Source organism: Protopterus annectens, chromosome 2.part1 (assembly GCF_019279795.1).
Source record: "Protopterus annectens isolate FY-2018-M chromosome 2.part1, PAN1.0, whole genome shotgun sequence".
In the NCBI taxonomy this organism is placed as follows: domain Eukaryota; kingdom Metazoa; phylum Chordata; order Ceratodontiformes; family Protopteridae; genus Protopterus; species Protopterus annectens.
Window position 1 is genome coordinate 1,879,814,389 of NC_056729.1, and position 24,057 is coordinate 1,879,838,445.

At 40.3% G+C, this 24,057-nt stretch overlaps 1 protein-coding gene across 1 annotated transcript in view; it reads right to left on the reverse strand.

The window, feature by feature from the left end:
• The window catches only part of LOC122794677 (disintegrin and metalloproteinase domain-containing protein 33-like), a 2,280,125-nt gene that overhangs the window by 1,065,622 nt on the left and 1,190,446 nt on the right, over positions 1–24,057 (reverse strand). The window contains exon 7 of the mRNA XM_044063306.1: positions 6,764–6,829. Within this exon, the coding sequence (XP_043919241.1) occupies positions 6,764–6,829 (66 nt within the window). The remainder of the gene's footprint in view (positions 1–6,763; positions 6,830–24,057) is intronic.

Below are 24,057 nucleotides of genomic sequence, written 5' to 3' on the forward strand. Positions count from 1 at the left end.
CAGAACAAAGCTGCCATATGTGATAAAATAGGTTATAACAGCTTTGTGTACTGTTTTAGGAAGGGAGGAAATTAAGCCTTTGGTAACTTTTTTGGCCATCCCAGCAGATTATTATCAAGCCCACTTCCTCCAGACCTAATGAACCATTAATTTCTCATGAAGTGTAAGCTGCCAAATTGCCCATTCATAAATGCACCCTGTTGAGAGTCTTATGTCCCATTCATTCCATGAGCCAGATGACAGCATATAGGCCACTTTGCTCCCTACTGAGGGAAGAGTCAGGCTTGGAGGATGTCTGTCGTCCAGTTGGGGTAGTGGCCTACTCAACAACCCCCTCTACTTGTAGATGGTGGTGTTAATTAATGCTGTAAAATATGGAGGATCCCATGTGAAGTCCTACGCAATTGGGACTGCCTTCCCATTTCAGCAGTACATGCTACCCATGCTTAATAGTTGCTATTTCAGTAGCACAACCCACCATCCGGGGTCAGAGATGCAGCTGATCTTGCTGCATCAGGTGAGCCAGCAACAGCCACTCACTGATGCCCTCCACTCCCTCACCCTTTCTAGGAGGGAAAAAAGTTTTCATTGTTTGTAGATGTTTTATGTTATAGTAGGTCATAATCTGGGTTTTATCACAATATGGCAGAGGGCTGAGGCTTTGAATAATATTTTTGTTATCTGTTAGAGATAGTAAATTGGATATCCCAGAGGAAAAGGGTCTACATAGCTAGAATTGGTAGACTAAAATTCTTTGTTGAAGTCTAATGAAAATAGAAGGCAGTTGTAGTCCTTGCAAACAAGTGTAGGAAAAGATGGGTTGCTAAACTTTTGTTTTGTAGATTAAATACGAGGTGCTGCTTAGCACGAGGATGATTTGATTGCACAACGTTTGGGTATGTGAGGGGGTCTCATTGTACAAAGTAATAGGAAGCAATGGGGTTTGAATATTTGTAGTAGCAAACAAAACTATCACACAATGATTGAATTCAAAGTTAATATCTACAATGGATGAGTTTGATACATCACTTAGTAAAAAAGAAAATGTGAAGATTAAATGACAGCGCGGCTAAAGACTGCACTGGGATAAGGGCTGTTCAAATAAATTATCACTGTAGCACTCCTAATGCTTCACTGGTGATCTCCAGTAGGGCTACAGTGATGTGACTCACACATGAAAGAGTTTCACTCAGCAAACACCTGTTAGCCTCTAATGTGCATGTCTCTGAATTTAACACTTAATGTAGATGGAAGAACTGTGTTAATGTTTCACCAGCATATCCACCTATATACAAACACACACACACACACACAGCCTTGCAGAACCCACTTGTACTAACTTAGCCACTGCTGACATAGACAGCAGTGGGTTTAAACTGTGTAGAAGGGGTTGCGGGTTGGTATAATGGTTAAGGTGTTTGCCTCACAGACACAAGGTGCAGGGTTTGATTTTCTCCTTTTAAAGGGAAATTGGATAGGTTTAAAATGACTCATAAGGACAGCTAACCTAGGACCAAACTATGAAGCTACCTTGTTTAGTCTTCATTGCATTGCACTGCACAAAATACAACAGTAAAGCTTGTTTGTGAATCACTGTACTTTGCGATTCTGTTCACAGCACACAGCTCTGGAGCAGAGCACATGGCTGTTTTGCATTAGTCATGCCTCCAGACTATACCATTCAAATGTGATTGTATTCTGCAACATGACTGCACCTCATACCTCTCAGCCTGTTAGTGCAAAAAATCTGGACAAAGCCTGACAAAATGGGGTGACAAAGGCCCAAAAATAGGGACAGATTTTAAATATTTGTTTATATATTTTAAATATTGCTCTTATAAACTTAGAAAGTTGCTAGAGTAACGGGGGTTGTTTTAACATACATTTTCTGAAGGATTTCAAGTCTGAAACTCGAACGCATGTCATTATTTAGTGACTTCAATCCTCAGATCATCCTCATGATTTGCCATTAAACCACAGATTTTATGAGGAACAGACAAAAAATATGAGCTAAAAATCTGGGCATTCTGTGAAAATCTGGACAGTTAAGAGCTATGCTGCACCTCTAGTTGTTGGAGCCTTCATAATACTGTAGTGCTACAGCAGTCCTTGAATCACTCCCTTATAATGCACTGAGCACTCCTCTTTGAAACAGGAGTGTGCCGAATGGTATGTGTTTAAGAATAGCCCCAACAGATTTAGTTATCTTACACTTAAAGTGGGTATACAAGGATCACCCTCAATTTTATTTTATAGGGAGTATCTCAAAGGTCTAATTTCATTTTATAATTGACATATATGTTTGTTGCTGAGTTAGTCTGCACTTTAACTTAGCTTTGATTATTCTAAATTAATAAAGGTGCCCAAGAGTGACTAGAAAGAAAGGCAAACATTTAACAGCAATAATAATATACCTGTGTGAGTTGTTTACAATAGATTTCATGTATGCTTTTCTTTCTTGTTGAATACAATACAGGTTTTTATTTTATTTGATTTTCCATTTGTTACCTGGGTAAGTGAATTGGTTAAAAGAACATTTTCAGCAACAACCTGGACCTCATGGCAAAAACACAGTAAATTACAGTAGAATAGAGTAGTTACTAATAGCATGTCATAGAGATACATAAACTCACCTCATATAAAATCATAAAATCAATACAGACCAGTGATACATTCAAGGACCCAAGTATCAGACAGTACATGTTTTTTATGTACATTTCAAGCAAAAAATACTGAGTTAGTCCCACAAACTAGTCCAGCAGAAGTATAACAGGTTTAAACAACAGTTATATATGTAAGTTATAGTAAATATTAATAGTATACATCCTGGTGTAACAGTAACTTAATCCACAGTTCAGCACATTAGAAAATGCTACAACAGTCAGCAGTGACACCTGCTCTATGTTCATAGGTGGGTACTAGGCTATCTGCCCGAAGGCATTTATAAGCCTAGCCGGAATGTGTTAGCTTTTGCTGCCCCCTTAGATTAGTTCCCAGTTCCTCTGTCCAGCAGAGCCATTGAAATGATCCCTGGGGTAAACATTCTGTTTCCCATCCATTCGTCAAGGTTTCTCTTGAAGAGGGTTAGCAAGGAGCTCTGCCTAATATAGATTGGAATCTTGTTTCAGAGCATGGGAAGTCTCTAGGACAGGAATCTGTCCCTCCAGCACGTCCTATTTATTGTTGTGGTGAGGTTTAGATCCCTGGAGCATGTGGCTCGAGGGGATATGGTTTTCTGTAGGTGGAGGATGTCCATCAATTCTGGGTTGGACCTGGCCTTGTATGTCAGGCAGAGATCACCTCTGAGTAGGCGGTATGCAACTGAGTACAGCTGGGATTTCTTCAGTTCAGCTGCGTAGAGCATCTACTTAAGGCCAGTGATCCTCTTGGTGAGGTACTTCTGTGGTCTTTCCAGTTGTTGCAGGTGTCTTGTAAGGTAAATCCCAAATGGGGCATTGTACTGTATGATGGGTCTGATGAGTGATACGTAGAGGGGCCCAATGACCTCTTTCGATCTGGATGCAAGCCCTTCTGTGATTAGGTGGACCACATAGAAGGATTTTCTAACCACTTTGGCGATGTGATTATCAAAGGTGAGGTTACTATCTACTTGGGTCCCAAGATCTCTTATTACTACTTCCATATTTAGGGAGCTACCACCTATGTGGTAGTTTGTGGGTACTTTGTTTTTTCCAAAGGGGTTGACTATGTACTTTTTGGCATTTAGCTTGAGGCCATGGTTTTGACACCAGGTATCTGTCTCAGTCAGACCCTTTTGGAGGATGTGTGTGTCAGCTGGAGAGTCAATTATAGCCCCTAGTTTGCAGTCATCTGCGAACTTGGTCAGCCATAGTCCTCCTGTGCTTGCCTGTACCTCTGAGAAGTATATGCCGAACAGGAGGGGTCCTAGGACTGAGCCCTGGAGAACACCACTTGTAACCGGTTTAGAGTCAGACCTAGCTCCCACAACTCTCCCGCTCCTAGCTCCCGCAACTCTTACCATGTGGGTTCTGTCCGTGAGCCAGTTGGCAACCGATCTCGTGACGTAGGGGTTTATGTTCAGGCTGGTGAGCTTGTCTATTAATACCTGAGTGGGGAATGGTGTCGAAGGCCTTTGTGAGGTCTAGGTAGGCTGTGTGGACCACCATTCCTTCATCTATAGCCTTGGTAACTGTCTCAAAGAAGTCCACCAGGTTTAGGAAGCATGATCTCCCCTTAACAAAGCCGAACTGGATAGGGTCCAGTGTTTGGAGGCTCCCAATGTCTCTATTAATGATATCCATGATGATGTGCTCCATAGCTTTGCAGACCAAGCTAGTCAGACTTATAGGGCGATAGTTCCCAGGGTCTGTTGTGGCTCCACCTTTGTGGAGCGGAATAACCATTGCTGTGCGCCACACTGTGGGCACATAGGCTGTGGAGAGGCTTAGTTTAAACAGTGTGTTTAGGTGAAGGGTTAGTTCATCTTTGAGCTTGTGTAGGATGCAGCCTGGGACACCGTCCGGTCCCATTGATGCTGTGTTTTGGGCTTTGGAGAGGGCTGTTTTAACCTGAGTGTCTTTGATTTCATGGGCACTACATTCTTCTGGTATAGTTATGGGCTCTTTTGGGGGTGAAAGGGGGGTGAAGTTTGCACTGAACCTGTCTGCCAGGATGTTGGCTATATCGGTTGGTTCAGTGTATTTTGTGCCATTCTGCACTAACTCCGAGCAGATCTGAAAATTGCCACTTAGATTCTTGACATAGCTAAAGAATGCCTTGTGGTTATCTTTGGAGTCCATGGCAATTTTTCTTTCGAAGCTAGCCTTGGATGATTTTATGAGGGAACGTAGTTTCTTGCTGATACTGATCAGGGCTGTCTTCCCTTCTTGGGATTTTACTCTTTTCTGTACTAGTTTCCTCCTTCTACTGTATAGCTTATTTATAGCAGGGGTCCAACAGCCTGGTTTCCTTTTCTTGGAGGAGTGAGTCTTGGTTTTGTTTGGGATAGCACAATCCATGCATTCTTGTAGGTGCCCGTAGAATGCATTAGTAAAGGATTTTGCAGCTTGGACAGCATTATCCTTTAGCATAGGGGATTTGAAACTTCCAACCTCGGTCTTAAGTAACATGAAGTTTGCTTTTGAAAAGTTTTTCATGGTGGTTTCTTTGATCGGGGGTGGTGACGGAATGTGGATATCCAGAATGATTAGTTTGTGGTCCGATCTAACCAGCGAGGGGTTGACCTCCAGTGTGGAACACCGGTCGCCCATGTTGGTGATGACCAGGTCCAGTATGTTGTCACCTCTGATGGGGGTGTGGACCAGTTGATCCAAGGTGTTTGAGTTTATAAATTTTAGGAAATGTTGGGCAAGGGAGTTTGTACTTGAGTAGTTCTCCAGGTTAATGTTTGGGTAATTGAAATCACCCAATATCAGGGTGTTTGGTAGGACCTTTCTGTTTCCCATTGTTTCCAGGAATGCAATCTCAGAGTTGATACATTTAAGTAGCGGTTAAAAATCCATTCCTACTCAGAAAGTAACCACTTTAAAAAGTACAGCATTGCACGGGGCAGGATGTGATCTTACAGTTATCTGCCTTTTAAAGTATCCCATTTAACTACTAACATATTTATAAAATTTTAATATGTATACTATATTGTAGCATTATTGATAGATTGAACTCAAGATATTCATTTAGAGGTGGGCTACTTAACTGAAAATCACAGCTGATGTTTATCAAAATGCATCTATTAATCTAGTATTGCTGAAACAATCACACTTGGTTTGCCTTGTTAATACTTGGTATGCTTTGTTACATCAGCATTTATTATTATTTTTTAAACATTTTTTTTTTTAATTTTTAGTTAGTTTGGCATTTTATTCCATAATTCACGGACTGCATATTTAACAAAATTATAAAATTTGGTTGACAAAGTTGCATAGCTTAATCTGAAAGAGGGCAGTGCAGTGATACTATAGTAAAATGGATGGTGCAGCTTACCTTGGCTGTATCTAAAGGAAGGTTGATATTTATTTGTTTAGTTATCCAGATAAATAGACTGTGTGAAATGAAGCCTTTCTTGCCATAAAATGGACCAAAAGCAAACAAATCAGAATACTTTAAAATTATATATGAGTACTACAGAATCCTGAAAGCCCAAAATCCTGAGACCAAAATCCTGAAACTTCAAAATACTGAAAACTCAAAATCCTGAAAACACACAGGATACCAACACTCACTATATTCCAGCACAAGTACAAACAGAAACAAATAAAACACAAACTATATTACTGTTCTCCAAGTATAAGCAGGTGGACAAGCCCCCCTACACCCCCCCATGTGGGGGGCAAGCCCCCCATACCCCCTGCTACTTAAATATATCAACTCCAAGATTGCACTTAGTGTAGTGAAGTGCAATGTCAGAGTTGATATATTTAAGTAGCAGGGGGTGTGGGGTGCAGGTGGGCTTGCCCCCCTGCATATATTTGAAGGGTAATATGTTTCTGTATGTACTTATTCTGGAATATAGTGAGTGTTGGTATCCTGTGTGTTTTCAGTATTTTGAGTTTTCGGTATTTTTTTTGGGGCTTTCAGGATTCTGTAGCGCTCCTATATATATATATATATATTGCAAATTACTATTAGGATACAAATGCTAACCACATTTATGCATGTTGCTAACTGATATGAAGATTCTATAGCTACATGTATTTAAATACATTAAAATAATGATCACATCTACAGGAACATATGTACTAAACAACAGGAAATTTAAACTTACCAAGGCATTATCTGCAACAATGAATAATTCCATATATTTTTGAGTTGTCCAGGTATTTCGCTTTATCTGTGAGAAGAAGAAAAAACAAAAAAATTTTAGTTATGGGAATAATACATCTGGCATAAGGACATCTAATCCATTAGGAAACTTGGCATCTGAAACTTTCCCAGATTATTATTCCCTCCTTTTTTTACCCATAATGCTCGGGCAAAAATAGTTTTCTCTCCAGATCTGTTTTGCTGCGCATCTAGCTGCAGCATTATAAATATGTCATAGATTTGTAGATTCATAGGTAGTTGCTAGGCTATTGATCGGTAAGGATCTTAAGAAGCCTAGCCTTACATTTGTTAGTACTTTATAGCTCTTATATTTTATATACAAATGCCCCAGAGATGGCTCGAACAAGGATATGTTGGGATGTTTACATGGGTCCTCTATCCATGATGGACAGGGGTACTAAACTGTGAGTGTATTTGAACATTACATTTGAACATTTGAGTAAGAGAAGTGCTTTGTTTTATGTGGAGTACAACACTGTTGCACAGAAGTGGTATTCTCTGTGATACAAACATATTCCCCCAACATGCTCTATTTATTTTGCCGAAGAGACTGAGATACATTGCGCAGGTGGTTATGGTACTGTTAGACTTGTGAATGTGTAATACATCTGACAGAACAGGATCTGTTGAACTTCTATATGTGAGGTCACCAATCAGTAGCCTGAATAATACTGGGAAGAAGGATAAGGCTTTTGGGGGGGTCTGCTTAGTTTTTCCGATTTAGGCCCTTGATTTTGTGTTTAGTAAAAAAGTGTTGTGATCATTCCAGTTGTGACAAGTGTTTGGACAGGTGCATTGTACTCAATGATTAGCCTAATCATTGCCAAGTAGCGTGGAATAATTGCATCCCTGGATCTGGATGCAGCATCGTCCTTACAAAAGTGGATACCTGGTGGTCAAAGGACATTTCATTGCTGAAACAGGTTCCCATATCCCTAACTATGGGATCAGTTTTAGGGATGCATTGCCAATGTCATATGTACAAGCAGAGTCATGTTTCCCAAAGGATAAGCTTATACACTTCTTGGCATTTAGTTTTAGTCCATGTTTTTGGGACAGGCCTTCTTGGGTGATCTTGGTGTCCTGCAGTCAGTTTATGATAGCTCCAAGTTTGCAGTCATCTTCAAACTTATTCAACCACATACCCTTAACATCATCTGTGACCTTAATCCACTCTGATGGCTTAGAGAGATAAAGCCATAACTATGTCCCAGTCGGACTGTGTTTGATTAGTAGCTTGGGTGACTGATGGAGTGGCAGGGAGGGATGGACATGTCCATCCTGGGTGAGAATGCATTCATTGATGACCCTTCCTAGTGGAAGTGTGGTTCCAAGAGGGTACTTTTCCCCAAATGTTGGTAACGATTGTCAGAGGCAGGCAAGAAAGAGGGCAGGACAATTAAGAAAAAAATCACCCCAGTATGGAAGCAGAGACAGCCAAACCACCAGGATGCCCTTAGGATCCACGACTATCCCAAGCAGTACATGAATAAGTCTGGGGGAAGGTAGGAGATAAAGCTGGAAGACCCAACATGGACATGGGGTACTGGGGAATGGGCCAGTTACATGATGTTCCAAGGGAAACAAAAAAAAAATATTTTTGACCTCTGAAAAGTAAATATCATAGAGAAGTAGCGAAAGGACTAAACATGGGTACATCACTAGTGACAGGTCTTTTTGAAGGAGGTTTAGCCACTCACCAAACTTCCCATTACATTTTTAATGTCCTAGGCGGGCTGCTTTCAATAAATTAACATGAGGACAAAATTACCAACATGAAAATTTCTTCTGAATAAAATGTAAAGGTCATGCTGCTAAATGCTAGGAGTCTTAACATGAAACTGCACTCATTGCAAGCATTCCTCACCCTGGAAGATGCTGACATTTGTGCAGTCACTGAAACTTGGTTCAAAGCTGTAGAGAGCACCCCATCCTTACCAGGTTACTTGCCCTACCATACTTTCAGACACCAAAAAGAGGGCTACAAAGCCAAAGGAGGTGGAGTTTCAATATTTATCAAAGACATACACACGTCCAGGCTGGTCAGTCAGTATGACGCACAGGAGACACTCCAGGTGCAGTTAACTACTGACAAAACACCTATTCAAATAATAGCTAGTTACAGACCACCAACCATGACTCAGTAGGCTCACTCCACCTATCTGGACTTACTTGAATCCATCAAGATTCTACCCTCTATCCTGATCCTGGGTGACTTTAACTACCCAGCCATAGAATGGAAGACCTGTTCTAGCTCAAACACGAATGCCCAGAGATTCCTCAACTTCATCAATGCCAATTCATTGGATCAGCTGGTCGACACCCCTCACAGAGTTGAAAATATCCTGGACCTGGTAATAACCAACATGAGTAGCCACTGTAGCACCCCTACAGTATCATCCTCCTTGGTAAGATCCGACCATAAAGCAATCACTTTCGAAGTCACCATCTTCCCTGACCCCCCCCCCCCCCCCCTTGCCAGGGTTGACCAAAAAAACGTTTTCAAAGCTGACTACAACCTCCTGAGAGCAGGTATAAGCAGCTTCACAGCCATCATCCCTTCAGTTGAATCAAGGACTAATGTCCAAGCCTACACCAAAAAGCTATATGAGCAGCTATATAGCTCCATGGACTCAACAATACCTGGCAGGACCAAATCATCTTCCTCAAGGAAGAGTAAACCTGTCTGGTGGACAGCAGCAATAAACAGACTCTATAATAAAAGGAAAAAATTGCTGTCCAGGACCAAGAAGGAGCAGGTGCCAAGTTGGAAACAGTCTCTCCTTTGTCTGAACAAGCAAATAAGGTCACAGGTGAAATCCTCTAAGGCTAACTTCTAGCCCAAATTGGCCATATCCAATAAGGACAATCACAAGGTCTTCGTCACATATGTCCACAATCTCAAAGGTAATTCCCAAACCAGCTCTAAAGTTGTGGCCAAGAATACCACAGACACAAACACCATAGATATAGCCAACCTGCTGACAGACAAGTTCAGTGAAAACTTCACCCCCTGTCCCCCATCAGTAAACCAGGGCATCCCCAGCACCTGACCCCCTCCCCTTATCACCAGGGAGCAGGTTATTAATTGTCCTATCTACCTAGAGCTCACTCATCTAGGGTAATAGCCACTACTATTACTTTTTTTTCAAACGTGCATAGTTAGATGATATTTGTGCTGTGGCTACTGAATACATTTCAATATACTACAAGCTGGATGTTATCTCTAGATCTAGGTCTTCATTATGTGCCATATGTATCAGAGGTATGCTCCCATGAGGGTGACCACTCATGATGATTAGGTTGGGAGTGTATCCTACCATCACCAAGGATGGATGTTCTCATGCCAGATTTGAAAGTTATGTCCATACCATAGCAGTGTGTGTAGTTAATTAATTACATGTGCAGCTTGAATGGTGTAGCTTTGTGTTCTGCACGACTCTTTAATAGGTTCGTAGATAATACTAGGCTGTCAGTCTTCTGACTATTACAAGCCTAGTTAATAACCAGAGGCCAGAATCAAAGTCTGTACCTTGTTTCTGTGAGGTAAAGTCTTTAACCGTAATGCCAATCCAAAGCAATGGATAGAGGGTATGATGCACATATAGTATATCTGGACCTGGCCAAGGCTTTTGACATTATTATGTGTAACAGAACCCATGTGATTAGTCACAGGTGCCACTTCTGAATCAGAAGTTACCATTGATGTATCACAGAATGCAGTGTTATGCCCTCCCCTGTTTGGCATCTGTTTCTCAGACCTTCAGGCCAACACTCTGGCCTGTGGTTTTCTGCTCATCCTCCACTGACTCATTAGTGCTCCAACATGGGTCAGATCATATTAACAATTAGTCCAAGGACAATGACCACAAATTAAATGTAAAAACATATAGCATAGTTCATTAAAACAAAATTTTATTTTTATTTTATTTTATTTTACATTTGTTGACCGGGATAGTCCGACTGGATATATGTCCATTTTCAGCGGAGGCCCGGGGAGAAAAGCTCCAAAATATGAATAAAATATATTCATATATCATACAGGTGACACACCTCTTCAATCAGGTGCTTTAATAAGGGATGTAGGCTCTCTTATAGATAATTCCTTATTGTTTAATCATCATTTCTCCACAGTATTTCATAAGGCTTTTTATCTGGCTCATCTAATTCCAAAGGCATCTCCACCCGATCCAAAGACGTCTTGATTCCCCTTTATTTATTTATTTATTTATTTATTTATTTTACATTTGTTAACCAGGCTAGTCCAACTGGATAACATGTCCATTTTCAAGTGGAGGCCCGGGAGAAAAGCTCCACTATCTACTACATGACAGTTATAAGTAAACAAGAATGTACTACAAAAACATAAGGCGTGTACACCACAATTACAAGATGTTCAGAAAAAGGTGATCAGGCAGAGACTTAAGTTCAGGTAAGCTTAATAAGTTGCAGTTTCTTAAGTACAGGTAAGCAAAATATGTAACAGAATTAAATACATTGTTTAAAGTTTAACAATAGAAATTTGAGTAGAGTATATTTTAAATAGAGAGAGTCAAATTCCCAGTGAAAATGGAAAGTGTGAAGTCATAGATTTGGGAGAAAGAGAAAAGGGGGCAGGAGAAAAAAGGAGGTAAAAAGTTCAGCTAGGGTTATTGCAAGAGCATAGCCGGTGATTGGTTAGAAAGTGTTTCAGTTTGGTTTTAAATAGTGGGATAGAAGTTAGGGCTGTAAGGTCTGGAGGAAGTTGATTCCAAATCTTAGCAACTGAGTTGGAAAATATGGAGTTGCCTGCGGTGTTCTTTGAGAGAGAAGCTTGAATCAGTATTTTGTTAGAAGAGCGTAGGTTTTTTTGGTTGTTGTAGGGTTTTATAAGGGTGGAGAGCATAGGTATATTCTCAGGGTGATGAAGGGCTTTGTGGGCAATTGTGAGCTGATAGTATTGAATTAGGTGGGGTAACTCCAACCCACCTAGGTTTAGGAGGTTCAGGCAATGATGCATTTTATATGGAGAGGCAGTGGCAAATCTGGCAATGTTGTTGTATGCTGCTGTGAGCTTATTAAGGTTATATTTTGAAAGATTAGTATATATGGGAGAAGCATATAGTAGTGTAGAGATTAAGTGGGTTCTAGCTATGGTAGTTCTAGCTTCAGGAGTTAAGAAAGATTTGATTCTGTAGAGGGAACCTAATTTTCTATTAGTTGCTTTAATGATGGAGTTAATATGAACGTCAAATTTTAGAAGGTTATCAATAGTAATACCCAGAAGTTTGGTTGTTTGGTCTGGAGAGATAAGGGTGCCATTGTTAGAAGTAAGTGTGAAGTTAATAGTGGGAGACAGGTGTGTGGGTAAAAAGTGGAGAAGTTTGGTTTTCTTAGGATTAAGGAGGAGACAGTGATTAGAGAACCATTGCTCTACAATGGTAAAAGTGTTTTGGGTAAGGGAGTGGAGGTCAGCTTGGTTTGTGGCAGAGCAAATAATGGTGGTGTCATCAGCATATTGAATACAAGTAGTTAGAGGGGTGGCAAGATACAGGTCATTAATAAAGATGGAAAATAGGAGGGGACCTAAGATGGAGCCCTGAGGGACTCCTATAGTGGTAGGAAGAAGTTCAGAAAGATGGTTGTCCCATAAAACAGCCTGTTTCCGATTATGAAGATAGGAAGTAAACCAGTTTAAGGCAAGATTATCAAGAGAGAGAGAGAGATTTTAAACGATGTAGGAGGAGTTGGTGATTGACCATGTCAAAGGCTTTTGACAGGTCTACAAAAAATGCTGACGAGAGAATATTGTTATTGTGGTTTTTATTAATGGAGTCGATGAAGGATAATAATGCTGTGGTGGTGCTGTGGAATGGACGAAAGCCATGTTGGCAGTTAGCAAGGAGATTATTGGATAGGAGATGATTAAGTAACTGTTTGTGGATACATTTCTCCATTATTTTTACAGTAGAAGATAGCAGTGCTATGGGGCGGTAGTTAGAATACTCCAACGAATCACCCCCTTTGAAAAGAGGGATGATGTGAGAGATCTTCCAGAGTGAAGGTATAGTACTTTCTTTTAAGGTTCTGTTGATTAGTATAGAGATCGGGTAGGCTATGGCTTTAGCACCTAGTTGGAGATATTCAGCTGGTAATTTGTCAGCTGAGGGTGTTGAAGGTTTGAGTTTTTGAAGTAGGTATAGAATATAGGAGGTGGGTATGGGTTTGAGTTGAAATATTGGTGGAGTGCAGCTTGGGTTATCTAGCAAAGAGGTGTCAGGGCTTTGTTGGTTGGCTAGTTTAAGTATAGTAGAAGTAAAGAAGGTATTGAATGCATTTGCTGTTTGTAAGGGAGAATCAGGGCTGGAGCCTAGTGGATTGGGTGTTTCAACTTTGCCAGGGGATAGTAATGTATTAATAGATTTCCAAAATTTATGTGGTTGGTTGTGGGAGGATTGTTGTAGATGGATATAAAAGTTCTTTTTATCTTTTAAGATAGCTAGCTTTGTCTTGTTTCTTTCTGGTTTGAAGGTAAGGTGATCAAAAGAGTTTTTAGTGGTTCGCCATTTAGTCCAGGTTTTATTCCTACTAAGGATGAGTTGTCTAGTATTGCTTGTGAGCCATTGAGCTGTCTTATATTTCATGCGTATTGAACGCAAGGGGTTTATTTGTGTCTTATCAGACCCATTATTGAATATAATGCACCTTTTGGAATGTATTTTTATGTAGGGCGACGAGTGGTACAGCAATTAATGTTTCTGCCTCACAGCAAGATGTTCTTCAGTTCGATTCTCGGCTGGGGTGCCTTCTGTGCGGAGTCTGTATGTTCTCCCTGTGTTTGCGTGGGTTTCCTCCAGGTACTCTGGATTCCTCCCACATTCTAAAGGCATGCATCTGGAGCGTTTCTCCCCAGGCCTCCACTGAAAATAAGCTGTGTCCTTGTCGGACTTTCCTGGTCAACAAATGTTAAATAAAATAAAAAGTAAATATTTGTCTAAACATGTCCAATGTAGAAAACAGTATCTGGAACGCACGACTTACACCACAAATATGAACTGCAACCTAGACCAATAAAAATAAATGTATTTATTCAGATGGAATAAGCGCTTTCACAGTTATTCTCCAACACTGCTTCATCAGATGTTAAAAAGACCACTTCCTATATACTATTATCTGACCAATCAAATGCAAATATCATGCCACACCTCTAAAATACATAAAGGCACAATACTATATTGTATATTAGAAATACTAACTATAATAAAATCATCTTACATAAATACAAAACAAATATTAAAAATATGTACAAAAACTCTCTCTCTCTCTCATTATATATATATATATATATATATATATATATATATATATATATATATATATATATATACACACACACACACACACACACACACAGACAACTAATGTCAAAGTATATGAAAAACTTCATCTAAACAATCTACTTGCTTTAAGGACAGGTTTCAATGGAACCTGACCATTCAAGCCTTTCCCCTTGTAAGATTGCATCCTAAGGATCCATGTTGACTCCACCCTTTCAGTGTGATTACAAATATCTCCCATCCTTAGGGACTCATATACCGTATCAATAACTCGAAACTTAAATATATGATGTTCACCTTCTGACATAACATGCTTGGCCAGTGCGTTATTCTCATACTTAATTCAAATAGAATATGTATGTTCCCTTATTCTATCCTTCAACCTATGATTACACTTCCGTACAATGTATTTGTTTTCGATGGGAGTTATCGTATCCAAACCTCGGGCATAGCAATGGGCACGTCTTGTGCCAACAGCTATGCCAATATGGTGTTGGCATATTGGGAGGATATGTTTGTCCTACAAGGGCATGAATTTCTTAGCCTGATTAGCTTTTATAATCATTTTGTAGATGATGTCTATATGTTATGGAGCAGAAATGAAATAGATCTTGTTAGATTTATAGAGTACTTACATGGGACTACAAATTTTTTGAAGTTTACTTTTAAGTATTTTAGATCTACTGTAGACTTTTTGGATGACACGGTGGACAGAGATATTAATGGAATTTTAGTACACGTCTATTTAGGAAAGAATGTTATAGGAATTCATTCCTCCATCGAACTAGCATGCATCAACCCCACATTTTTAATAATATATTGAAAGGGCAAGGGATGAGAGTATCCTGCCTAAATAATGACCAAAGATTTGAAGAAGAGATTGTAAGTCTGGGGAGACAGTTTAGTAAGATTGTTATAGAAAGAGAGAAATTGAGTTGGGTGTGCATGTTGGGGCTGAGTTGAGGGGGAGTAGAGTGAAACCATATTTTCGTGTAGCTACTGGCATTTCAGAAACTAGAAGTAAACCGCCTGATTCACTGACTGTCACATTACAATTTAATAGTGATATTAAGGCAATAACTGAGATTTTTAAGAAACATTGGCCTATACTTCTTACTGATGACAAGATTAAAGGAATAGTTGGGGGAAAGACCTAAGTTTAGGTATAAAAACAAGAGGAATTTGAAACAGATGTTCATAGGTTCATAGGTTTATACTAGGCTATCTGCCCGAGGGCATTTACAAGCCTAGCCCATAGTTTTGTGGCTTACGCCACCCCTTTAGTATGGGGAACTATACCCATTGTTTTGCTGTGCCTCTGTCGAGCAGTGACACTGAGGTAATCCCTGGGGTATATCTGCGATCTCCCATCCATTGGTCAAGATTTCTCTTGAACAAGGCCAGCGAGGTGCTCTGCCTCACATATACAGGGATTTTGTTCCACAGCATAGGGAGTCTTTGGGTGATGAATCTATCCCTCCAGCACGTCCTATTAATAGCCGTGTCAAGGTTTAAGTCTCCCGCCCTTGTGGCTCTGACGGATCTAGATTTATTGAGGTGAAGCATATTCATCAAATCTGGGTTTGACATGGCCTTGTATGTCGGGCACAGGTCACCTCTGAGCAAGCGGTAAGCGACTGAATAGAGCTGAAGTTCTTTCAGTCGGGCAGCATAGGACAGATTTTTGAGACCCTTTATCCTTTTGGTGAGGAACTTTTGTGGCCTCTCCAGCTGCTGCAAGTGTCGGGTCAGATACATTCCGAAAGGGGCATTGTACTCAATCATTGGTCTGATGAGTGATGAGTACAGGGAAACTGTGACCTCCCTTGATCTAGATGTGAATCCCTTCATGATAAGGTGGGCAATGTAGAAGGTCTTCCTAACTACTTTAGCTACATGGGTGTCGAATGACAGGCTACTGTCAACCTGGGTCCCCAGGTCCCTAATAACTTCTTCTGTGCTCAGTGTATTGCCACCTATATGGTAGCTAGGGGTAACCTTGTTTTTCCCGAAGGGTATGACTATGCATTTTTTGGCATTTAACTTTAGGCCATGACTCTGGCACCAGTTATCCGTTTCTGTGAGACCTTTCTGAAGGATATCTGTGTCAGATGTGTTTTCGACTACGGTGCCCAGTTTGCAGTCATCTGCAAACTTTGTCAGCCATAACCCTCCTGTGTTTGCTTGTACTTCAGAGAAGTAGATGCCAAACAAGAGTGGGCCCAGGACTGAGCCCTGTGGGACACCACTTGTGACAGGCTTAGAGTCTGACATGGCGCCAGCAACTCTGACCCTGTGGGTTCTGTCACTCAGCCAGTTTGCAACCCATCTTGTGATGTATGGGTTAACATTTAAGCTGATGAGTTTTTCAATGATACCCGAGTGGGGTATTGTATCGAAAGCTTTCGCCAGATCGAGGTATGCTGTATGGACTGCCTTTCCCTCATCAATGGCTTTGGTGACTGTTTCAAAAGTCAACCAAGTTTAAAAGGCATGATCTGCCTTTGACAAAGCCAAACTGGGTTGGATCCAAAGTCTGCAAATTCCCTATGTCTTTGTTTATGAGATCCATTATGATCCTCTCCATGGCTTTGCAGATAAGGCTTGTCAAGCTAATGGTCGGTAATTTCCAGGGTCGGTGGAGGCACCGCCTTTATGAAGTGGGACCACTGTCGCAGTGCGCCACTCCCTGGGTACATATCCAGAGGTGAGACTATGATTAAACAGCTGTCCTAGCTGTGGGTTTAATTCCTCATTGAGTTTGTGGAGCACACAGCCGGGGACACCATCAGGTCCCATGGATGCTGTGTTTTTTGCTTTGGAGAGAGCAGTTCTCACTTGGGCGTTAGAGATGTTTGGGGGGCTACAATCGTTTGGTATAGATATCTCTCCTTTTGGGGAGGGGAGAAGTTTGCACTGAACCTGTCAGCCAGTATGTTGGCAATGTCTTTAGGATCAGTAATCTTCACATCATTTTGAACTAGTTCTGAGCATATCTGGGAGTTTCCACCCAGGTTTCTAACATAGCTGAAGAAGGCCTTATGATTGTCTTTTGAGTCTTTAGCTATTTTTCTCTCAAAGTTTGCTTTGGATGACTTTATGAGAGCTCTTAGTTTTTTACTTGTAGTGATCAAAGGTGTCTTACCTTTTAAGGATTTTGCTCGATCTTGTAGTAGCTTCCTCCTTTTGTTGTAGAGTTTGTTTATGGCTGGGGTCCACCAGACTGGACGCTTGCCTTTGGTACAAAGAGTCTTTGTTTTGCTTGAGATTGCCTTATCCATGCAGTCCTGTAGGTGCTGGTAGAAGGCATTTGTAAGTGATTCAGCGGCTTGGGTACTGTTTTCCGCTGGCTCGGGGGCCTTAAAGGAGACCACACTAGTCTTTAGAAGTGTGAAGTCGGCTTTCGAGAAGTTCTTTACTGTGGTCTTTTTTATTTCAGGTGGGGTGGGATGAGGACCTCCAGCGAGATTAGTTTGTGATCTGATCTCACCAGTGAGGGGTATACTTCCGGTGTTGAACATTGTGCTCCCATGTTCGTGATGATGAGATCAAGTATGTTTTCTCTTCTTGTGGGGATGGTGACCAGTTGTTCCATGGCGTTTGAGTTTATGAATTCCAGGAACTTTTGGGCTAGGGTATTTGGGCTTGAGTAGTGTTCCCAGTCTATATTAGGGTAATTGAAGTCACCTAGTATGATGGTGTTTGGAGATACATTTATCCCAGTGTTTTCAGGAAAGCCATGTGAGGTTCCTGAGTTTGTGAGGGTGGCCTGTAACATGCTACAATTTGCAGAGCAGTCTTGCCTATGGTTAATTGCACCTGGATGGTCTCCGATGCATCGTGCGTTGCCACCAATCTTGAGGTGTGGGTGTCCTTGATGAATATGGATACCCCCCCTCCTTTCTTGGTATTGTCCGGATTTTGGGGCCGGAACGCATGGTATGAGGTAAAACCTGATAGTGCTGGGGTGCTCTCAGGAGCCTTGAACCAGGTTTCTGTCACAGCACAGACATCGATGTTCTCCATACTGAGAAGGGCCTCGAGTGCATGCATTTTGAGATTGAGACTTCTGGCATTGAGCAGCATTACCCTTAGCTTTTTCCTTTTTTGTGTTCTAGGGTGGTAGGTTTAGAATTTGAGCCTTGCCTAAAAAAGGCACTATGGGGGTGGCAAGAGCCTTTGCCAATATCCGGAATCCCAGGAGTGTCAGGTGCATGCCATCCCTTGAAGCAGCGTGGCTTGTCCAGCATGTCATCCCAGGCAGACAGACATTGGATCCCCTTTGAATGACACCAGAGTTTAAGCCAATTGTTAAAGCTGATCATCTTATCTCTGTATTGTGGCATCACTCTTGGTGAAGGTAGGATACTGCTCAAGGTCAGGGCCATACCTGCCTGGGCTACATAATCAGAGAGCTCCTCAATGTCTCTTTTCATGTAGTCCAAGGAGGTACGTCTCAGGTCATTTACACCAGCGTGGACAATGACTGAGTCGTATTTGTACCTGCTGTTGAGAGACCTGAGTGCTTGCGTTATGTGGCGGATTCTAGCACCCGACAGGCAGCTTACTGTAACCCTCTCCTTACTCAGTCTGGTGAGCGGGACGTCAGTGTGTCTGACTATGGAGTCACCAATGACTAGTGTGTCTGGCATTGTGTTTGGCCTTAAGGGCTGTGACTGTTTGACACTCTGACTGTGAGGTCTATGTGTTGCAGGTGTTGTGTTCTGAGGTGGTAGTTGTTTGGGTGCCTGCTTTGGTGGCCTCTGCTGTTTTGGTAGATTTTTGCTCAGAGCCTCCAAGTATGTCTTTGTGTGTTTATGTGTATAATTTGAGGTTGTGATGGTACTATGTGAGACTGGGTCTATAGTGTGTGTGGTAACCTTCTCCTCCTGTCTGGTCTTGCCAGTCCTATGTTGAGAGAGCTCAGCCTCCAGTTTGGCCGTATAGTTGCATCTCTCGCATGTATTTGTGTTTTGTGGGAGGAGGAGAGGGTTGTCTGTGTACATGAGGCAATTGTAACATTGCCTCAGTATTCCCAGGTTCACCAGCTGAGCAGGAGAGGACACTAGCAACTGATCCCTCGACATGCTAGAAGGAATAGACAAAAAAACTTTAAAAAGAGATTCCAGGGGATGTGGGTGTCCGAGAAATGGGGTTCGCCTTTTTGGGGTACTATCTATAACAAGAGTGCTGTATCAAGGTGATAAGTACTGTAGGAGCAAGTGCTAGGTTTAACAGATAAAGAATAGTCTACTCGGAGTCAGGTAGAGATGATCTTTTTAGTTATAGGATATGCTGATTAGATCAGTAGTACAGTTCGAGGAAGGTAGTTTTAAGGGAAAATTTGAAGAGTGGACTTTAGGTAGCCCTAATAGTTTAAATCTGCTTAACGCGCTGCCCTAGTGTGCAACGGTAGCAGCTCCGTGCTAAACTACAGCAAACGCCGTTTAGCGTGTTTTATATCAGGGGGCTGAAAGAAGCTAGGAACTGGCCCAAAACGACCAATAGACTACAAGTTACTGGCTGAAACCTCACAAAACTGGACCAACAGGCAGCTCAATGCTTCCCACTCCCACTGGTAAGCAAGGGAACTTCCTCTCTTCCAAATTAGGCAAAGAATCAGTAACAGGAACTGCAAACAAAGTCCAGGGATCAGCAAGCTCTGAAACTGGACTACTCTAGCTCAGTAAGGCGGGAAAACAAGAGATATTTTTTTTTTTTTTTCAGAAAATAAGCAGAAACAGATACAGTAAACACTTATAAATGCTATAAATCGGCTATCACAGCCTACACAAACAATTTGCAACAATTACAGATTTTAAAAGTAACAAACTGAGAAATCAAGTGCAATAACAGAATAAATGCAGAAAAACAATAACAATGTATCAGCAAGCAGGCGAAATACAGTTGCTAGATAAATAGAAGTGGAAAGCCACAAAAAATATACTTAAATCAGGTAAAGTCGCTTTTTTAGCTTTCTGAAGCTTGGATTACTCTGCTGGCCACCACGAGGATCTGTGCTGAGTAGGTACAAGCTAAAAACGCGCGTTTAGCGTGTTTTATATCAGGGGGCTGAAAGAAGCTAGGAACTGGCCCAAACGACCAATAGACTACAAGTTACTGGCTGAAACCTCACAAAACTGGACCAACAGGCAGCTCAATGCTTCCCACTCCCACTGGTAAGCAAGGAACTTCCTCTCTTCCAAATTAGGCAAAGAATCAGTAACAGGAACTGCAAACAAAGTCCAGGGATCAGCAAGCTCTGAAACTGGACTACTCTAGCTCAGTAAGGCGGGAAAACAAGAGATATTTTTTTTTTCAGAAAACAAGCAGAAACAGATACAGTAAACACTTATAAATGCTATAAATCGGCTATCACAGCCTACACAAACAATTTGCAACAATTACAGATTTTAAAAGTAACAAACTGAGAAATCAAGTGCAATAACAGAATAAATGCAGAAAACAATAACAATGTATCAGCAAGCAGGCGAAATACAGTTGCTAGATAAATAGAAGTGGAAAGCCACAAAAATATACTTAAATCAGGTAAAGTCGCTTTTTTAGCTCTCTGAAGCTTGGATTACTCTGCTGGCCACCACGAGGATCTGTGCTGAGTAGGTACAAGCTAAAAAACGCGCGTTTAGCGTGTTTTATATCAGGGGGCTGAAAGAAGCTAGGAACTGGCCCAAAACGACCAATAGACTACAGGTTACTGGCTGAAACCTCACAAAACTGGACCAACAGGCAGCTCAATGCTTCCCACTCCCACTGGTAAGCAAGGGAACTTCCTCTCTTCCAAATTAGGCAAAGAATCAGTAACAGGAACTGCAAACAAAGTCCAGGGATCAGCAAGCTCTGAAACTGGACTACTCTAGCTCAGTAAGGCTGGAAAACAAGAGATATTTTTTTTTTTCAGAAAACAAGCAGAAACAGATACAGTAAACACTTATAAATGCTATAAATCGGCTATCACAGCCTACACAAACAATTTGCAACAATTACAGATTTTAAAAGTAACAAACTGAGAAATCAAGTGCAATAACAGAATAAATGCAGAAAAACAGTAACAATGTATCAGCAAGCAGGCGAAATACAGTTGCTAGATAAATAGAAGTGGAAAGCCACAAAAATATACTTAAATCAGGTAAAGTCGCTTTTTTAGCTCTCTGAAGCTTGGATTACTCTGCTGGCCACCACGAGGATCTGTGCTGAGTAGGTACGTTATCTGTTACCCAGATAAGAATAGATATATAGATAGGGGTCTTAATGTCTGGGGTACTGTCCCCTGTGGTAATTGTAATTTCTGTGACTACACTGAGACTGATAATAGCTTTATCAGCCCTAATGATGGATGAAGGTTCTGTTTTCGGATATGTGCTGATTGCAACACCAAGGATGTGATCTGTTTGGCACACTGTGTTCTATGTTCCTCGTTTTATGTAGGGAAGTGTAATCGTAGGTTGAAGGATAGAATAAGGGAACATACCTATTCTATTTGAATTAAGTATGAGAATAACGCATTGGCCAAGCATGTTATGTCAGAAGGTGAACATCATATATTTAAGTTTCGAGTTATAGATAAGGTATATGAGTCCCTAAGGATGGGAGACATTCGTAATCACACTGAAATGGTGGAGTCAACATGGATCCTTAGAATGCAATCTTACAAGGGGAAAGGTTTGAATGGTCATGTTCCATTGAAACCTGTCCTTAAAGCAAGAAGATTGTTTAGATGAAGTTTTTCATATACTTTGACATTAGTTGTCTGTATATATATATATATATATATATATATATATATATGTATATATATATATATATATATATATATATATATATATATATATAGAGAGAGAGAGAGATAGAGAAAGTGTTTTTGTACATATTTTTAATATATGTTTTGTATTTATGTAAGATGATTTTATTATAGTTAGTATTTATAATATACAATATAGTATTGTGCCTTTATGTGTTTTAGAGGCGTGGCATGATATTTGCTTTTAATTGGTCAGATAATAGTATATAGGAAGTAGTCTTTTTTCTTTTTAACATCTGCTGAAGCAGTGTTGGAGTATAACTGTGAAAGTGCTTATTCCGTTTGAATAAATACATTTATTTTTATTGGTCTACATTGCAGTTCATGTGGTGTAAGTCGTGCGTTCCAGATACTGTTTTCTACATTGGACTTGTTTTTTTGCTCTGTGTCTGGATTTATTCCTTTCCCGGTGGCTTGTTTGTTTATTTGTCTAAACATATAACAAAAATCAGTGGCTTCAAAAATCTTACTTCTGCTTCTGCTGTGATACTATGGTAACAAGACCGTGTGCCCTACTAGAATCTTTTATGTATACACACTCTGCATAGTAAAGCAACCTTGCAGACCATACTACTAAGACAGACTGGCAGCCCACAATTTTTACTCAGTCTCTTACAGGCTCATCCATGGAGATCTGCTTAGCCTTTTGAACCGTGAAAGATCCAGCCCTCTTTGACCTTCTGTTCTTTCACAAAACGCATGGCACATCAAATAACCTGGTTAAAGGAACTAAACCTTCATCAGCAAATAAATAAGACATGTTGGCACAATAAATTCATATCTGAATGTAACCCTCTTCTCTGGAACAAATTTCCACTCCATGTCAAATAAAGTAGCATCCTTGCTATCATTAAGGTAAACCAATATAATGTGGTGTGCAGCCTTAAATTCTTCTCTGGTCTGTCTTGCGTCCTTGAAGAACAGGAAGCTCTTGTTTATGGATATGGTGAGTAAGATACAAGTGAAAACGTTTTTGATTCCTTTAGTTTTATATACAGGTCAGGCATATTTTTATCGACCAGTGGAGAACTGGAGGACAGTAATTAATAAAGAGTTGAAGGAATTTATCTGGGTTGGGAAGACAGCAAGAGTTAAAGGGAATAAGTTGATCATTCCAATAGAGCAAGATGCTTTAAGATTACTTGATCTGAAGAAACATTTTAGAGCTACAGAATTAAGTTTCATACAAGTCACACAAGAAGAAGGTTATAATTGTAGAAAAGGTTAATAATGAAACAGAGGGAAAGAACAAGAAATATAGAAAGAGTAGGATTTTGGATGCAGATCCTTAAGGAGAACAATAACAACCATACTGAATATTATAGCAGAAAGTATTATAAGAACTAAACAAACAAAAGAATAGAGAAAGAAGGTTCTGCCAATAGGGATGACTGCAAGAGTGGGTACAGAAAATAGGCAAAAGGCAGCGGAAATTTACTCGAGAAAACTGGTAAAGGAATTAAGATATTTGGGACAAATAACTAGAAAGTGAAAGGTAATATTCATTAGAGGCCAAGACGATGTTTGGACTGCAGGCTAGAGGGAAAGAGAAAAGGATAGGGGAAACTTAAAGGAAATACCTGCTTTGACAAAGTTTTAGTTGAATCTAGAACAGAAGCTAATGTTAAAAAAGGAATCATTAGTAGAGCATATAAAATATTGCATGAAAACTATAAGAATCAATCAGAGCAGGTTTGAAACGATTGAAGAGAAAGACTAGAAAAGCAGTTTACAAGGGAACAATAGAAGAACATATATATATATATATATATATATATATATATATATATATATATATATATATATATATTTATATATATATATATATATATATATATTTATATGGCCTTCAAATATGCAACAAAGTCCAGATGGTTTGGTATTTTACTTGGAAGTGTTTGCATGGATATTTCTACACCCCAAGCATGCTTCATAGAAATTTTTCCTCAGGTAGATAGCAAATGATGGATGTGTGATGTAGAAGAAAGAAGCAACCGGGAACATATGTTTTGGGATTACTGGCAGTTTTTAAAATACTTTACAGAGTCAGAAATAATGGGTAAGCAAATGATTGTAAGTAAGGAAAGTTTTCTTTTGAGC